This window comes from Odocoileus virginianus, chromosome 6 (genome assembly GCF_023699985.2).
Source record: "Odocoileus virginianus isolate 20LAN1187 ecotype Illinois chromosome 6, Ovbor_1.2, whole genome shotgun sequence".
Taxonomy (NCBI): domain Eukaryota; kingdom Metazoa; phylum Chordata; class Mammalia; order Artiodactyla; family Cervidae; genus Odocoileus; species Odocoileus virginianus.
Window position 1 is genome coordinate 69506102 of NC_069679.1, and position 4775 is coordinate 69510876.

General features: G+C 47.2%; 1 protein-coding gene across 1 annotated transcript in view; it reads left to right on the plus strand.

Moving 5' to 3' along the window:
* The window catches only part of TTC9 (tetratricopeptide repeat domain 9), a 32080-nt gene extending 27994 nt beyond the window's left edge, over nt 1–4086 (plus strand). Inside the window, exons 2-3 of the mRNA XM_020916388.2 lie at nt 293–475; nt 2464–4086. Coding sequence (XP_020772047.1) covers nt 293–475; nt 2464–2543 — 263 coding nt within the window. The 3' untranslated portion in view covers nt 2544–4086. The remainder of the gene's footprint in view (nt 1–292; nt 476–2463) is intronic.
* The last annotated feature ends 689 nt before the right edge of the window (nt 4087–4775 follow it).

Sequence of the window (4775 nt, forward strand, 5' to 3'; positions counted from 1 at the left end):
AAGGGGCCCCACATAGGCAATGGCCAGCCTCAGCGGGGAGCACAACTCAACCCATAATACAAGGCCAAGTAACTTGCTCATTGAAGGATACATGGTTTGTTGATGGTGAAACTGCATCCTAGAACCCAGGATCATTTGATGACAAATTCCATGGCATAGAGCCCACTGTAAAGCCCAGGTGTCTATAGTATATATACCTTTACTGGTCCAAGAGGAAGAACCAGAGAGAGACATCCAGAGGCTGCCGCTGTTGTGTTGATGGCACCTTCCCTTTTTGCCCCCTTCTTTGCAGCCTGCCTGCTCCAGGCTGAGCTGGTGAACTATGAGCGGGTCAAGGAGTACTGCCTCAAAGTCCTGAAGAAAGAAGGGGAGAATTTCAAGGCCCTTTACCGGTCCGGTGTGGCCTTCTACCACCTTGGAGACTACGACAAAGCGCTCTACTACCTGAAAGAGGCAAGAACCCGACAGCCAACAGGTAAGGCAGCAATTGTTCTTTTCACCAAAAGCCCCCGGGGGCAGCTCCCAGACCATCTCACCTCCAAGGTCAGCTTTTTCTGGCTGGCAGGGCCAGGCAGGGGTAGAAATGGCAAGTGAGGGGCCAGGTGAGTGCTAGGTCTTGGAAGAAGCAGAGCACAGAGTCCATGCCTTTGGGATCTGAGTTCCAGGGAGCTTGGGCACCTCTTCTGTTTAGATAGGATATGGATTTCTTCATTTTTCCAACCCAGAATCCAGCCCTCTTTACTTATTCATTGAATCCGTATTGCATTCTTACTATGTGCCAAGATTTGTGCTGGCTGCCAAGGATGTAGATAAGAAGATGCAGTCCCTATGCGTGAGGAGTTCACATTCTGGTTGATGAGACAGAATACAAATGGATAATTTGGAGGGTAAGCCCAACATTCTTCCAGGAAGAATGCTCCTCCAGGCAGATACCAGGTAACAGAGCATGCATTATCTGTACCATTCACTTAAGTCATGGCCACCAGCCCCACCATTCATTCATGCCACAGATATATACTGAAGCAGGGCCAAGAACTCTTCCAAGTGCTGGGCAAATAGCAGGGAATGATGCTCAAAGATGGTGCCTTCAAGGAGTTTGTGTTATAATGGAAGAAGACGGACGCTAAACAGACAGATTGATAATGTAATGTTTAATAGTAGTTAAGTGCTATAAAGAAAATAAAGCAGAGTCAAAGGATAAAGACTAAAGTGGGTGCTATTGCAGACCAGGTGGTCAGGAACACCCTCTCTGAGGAGGCATGTTTTAAACCTTGACTTTGACTTGCTGTTGCCATGGTTGTTCATATGGCTGATTTTTTAAAAATGCAATTCTCCTTCCAAGGAATCTTGTTAGAATGAATTTACAAATACCCAATATACTTTTTTCTTTTTTTTTAAGAACACTAATATCTTTATACGTTGTTGATTTGTTTTCTGTATATAATTTGTTTTCCCCCAACTACACTATAAGCAACTTGAGGACCAAGAATGAGACTTGTTCAACAGAATTTTCTTGAGTACTTGCTATATGTCAATACCGTTCTGAATGCCCTGCCTGGCATTTGGGGATATTATACAGAATTCCTTTCTACTCCTGGAAGTAGACATCTCAGGCAGCCCTGAAACTCTTATATTCTGGTGTGTATGGGGCTAAACAGCTATTCTCTGTCCTTTCCCACTCACTAACTTAAGGATTAGAATTGGAAATTCTTCTATTTGTGGTCAGGTGGTTGCCTAGAAGAGCAAAATCGGACAATGAAGCACAAGTCCTTTTAAACTCTCCAATTAAAAAAAATTACAATCAGTCAATATTTACTGATCATTTGGATTGAGTGCTTTTAGACATCTATTTTGATCCTCTCAGCAGTTTTATGAGGAAGGTTTTACAATTCCTGGGAGAGGCAGCCTTTGGAGTCAGGTGCAGTGACTATGTGTTATCTCCTTGGGCATCTGACTTGATCTCTCCAGTTTTAATTTTCATCACAGTCAGGATGATGAGACATACCTTACAGGATTCTAATGAGGGCTCATTGAGACAGTGAAAGTTAAAAACATGACCCAAAGTAGACACTCAAAAATGGAGGTTGTTTCTTGCAAGACAAGACAGGCGACTCAAAGAAATGGGTAGGTTGCCTGAGGTTAAACAGTAGCTAACTCTGAACTAAAAGTCTCAACTCACTGAGCTGACTGAGGACCACTGGGATTGCTACTGCACAGAAATAAGGGAAGAAATTCTCGCTCCTGTCCTCTCCTTCCCATCTGTCCTCTGGGTCACGGGGACCTGTCCCCATGGAGGCAGGGAAGGAGAGGAGCTGCACTCCGGTTGCCTTCTCGGTCACCCTGGACCTTGGCTGAGTGAGCCTGACCTGTCCGTGATCTGCAGATGCAGCTTCGGTCTGATCCCCTGTAGACCCACCAGTCCCCTCACCAGCTGTTCCCTAAGGTGTATTTCTCTCCTCACAGACACCAATGTGATTCGATATATCCAGCTGACGGAGATGAAGCTCAGCAGATGCTCCCAGAGAGAGAAGGAAGCCATGTAACCAGAACACCTTTCTAGAGCCGCGCCTGGCCCGGGACACCCAAGCACCGCGTGGTGGAGAGACGCTCCCTGGGTTCTGTTCCTTTCTCCTCACTTCCTCCTCCTATTACCCCTCATCTCCTTATCTACTCTCTTTGTGCACGGAAGGAGACCTGCGGGTTTGGAATCTGGTGGGCTGCCCCGGCAGTGGAAGACAGCCTCCTTTCAGGAGGGGCAGCCGCTGAAAGAGACCCGGCTTTGACGGGAACAGCGGAGAGGACTGTCACAGGTTGGCAGTGCCATTACAGCTTCGACTTGGGCCAGCGCTCCTGACACGAGGCAGAGCCCGGCAGGTGGACCCTCCCCGAGGCGTCAGGCACGGAGCCCACGGGCTGGGCCCCTCCACAGCTTCTTCACAGACTGGAGCATCTCACGGCAACTGTGACGAATCCAGGAGCCAGACAGACACCAGAGGCATCGGTTAAGCCCACAGAGTCCGAGAATTTGCACACTGGATTTCTGCACACACACACACACACACAATGCCCGCCCACCATCCCCAAGAACCCTCAGCCCCTGCCTCCCTCCCTCCCTCGTTGACTTGTTCTGTGCTTTCTCCTCTCCCCCTTGGGGATCTGAGACTCCGCCAGGATTCACATGCCATCGAAACCCACTCTCAGTGCCCGCTGGTGACCACACATACCATTCCCCCAGACTCCCGCCCAGCAGGCAGCTGTGACTGCAGAAGGTCAGGGTAGAGTGGGCCAAGGACTGACCACATAGGACTGGGGGGAGGGAGAGGTGACGTCTAGGGGACAGAGCATCGTGTAGACTGGGAGACTGAACTGTGGACGAAGTTAAGTGTGAATAAAAATAAATGAACAGGCAGCAGTCCCTGTCACTTCTGTTGAAAGCAGCCCACTGCCTCACTTTTACTCCCTCCCCCAACCCTCAGTCAGAGTTACTTACAGCCAGGCAGGATGGGGCTTCCCCAAGGGCAATGGGCCACTTGTCCAGTGGTGTGCAATGCTGGCTGCGCCTTTGTGCTTTTAGAGTAGGCTGGGATTGTGGAGACTGCCCAGGGACTTGGCTGGGTGGGAACCTGTAAGCCCCTTTTTGATGAAATTATCTGGACTCAATATCTAGCACGTAGAATGCGTTCAACAAATATTTGTTGACTGAGTGAATGATGACTGCAGACTGGTTCTCCTGCCTTAAACTCATTTTATCCCAGCCTAGGCTCCAGATACCTATGCTCTTTTTGCGATGCCATGTAGCTTCAGTCAAATAAGAAACATTTACTGAGGGCTTCTTGTTTGCCTGTCATTGTGCAATATGCCCTGGGACGAAGGATGTAGCCCCGGTCTTCAAGGAGATGGAAGAGTTGAGAAATAGTCGTAGGAGATTATTACCAATGACACCTTTAATTTATATGATGCTTTAAGATTTTCAAAGCACTTTCATGTATTTTTTGTGTGATCAGTGAGACAATACTGTACAAATTAAAATATATACAGATGCAATAATGTTAATAGTGAGCATTTATTAAATGCATTCTCCTCAGATCTTTACATGTATAATCTCATTTCTTTCATGTAATTACCCTACTATTCCCATTTGATGGATAAGGAACCTGAGAAACAGAAAACTTGTCCAAGGTTGCATGGCCATGAGTGGCATAGCTAGGATTTGAACTGAGTCTGTCTGACCCTAGAGTTTCAGCTGTTAACTACTCTGTAGTTAGTTGCTGCCCTAAAAAGTACTGGATTGGCCAAAGGTTTCATTCAGGATTTTCCATAAGATGTTATGGAATGAAATTTTTGACCAATTCAATATTATATTGGATAGTTGTTGTTTGGTCACTAAGTCATGTTCGATTCTTTTGTGACCCTGTGGATTGTAGCCTGCCAGGCTCCCCTGTCCATGGCATTTCCCAGGCAAGAATACTGGAGTGAGTTGCCATTTCCTTCTCCAGGGGATCTTCGCAGGACAGTATGTGTGACAAGCCCTGATGATGCCAATGATGGTACATGGGCCACCTTTTGCTATTTAGCCCTAGTTGAAAAATGGTCCCTAGCACTTGACTCCCTAGTGGTAGAAAAGGCAGCTGAGACCTAGCAGTTATTTCTGTGTATTGTTCATTCTACTTGCTGATGGGCCAATGTGTATCCCAACAATCCACCAAGCATTCCTCACTCCACCCCCAGCTTTGGGAAAGAGTCACAATTATAGGTAGAGAATGAAAGGAAACACG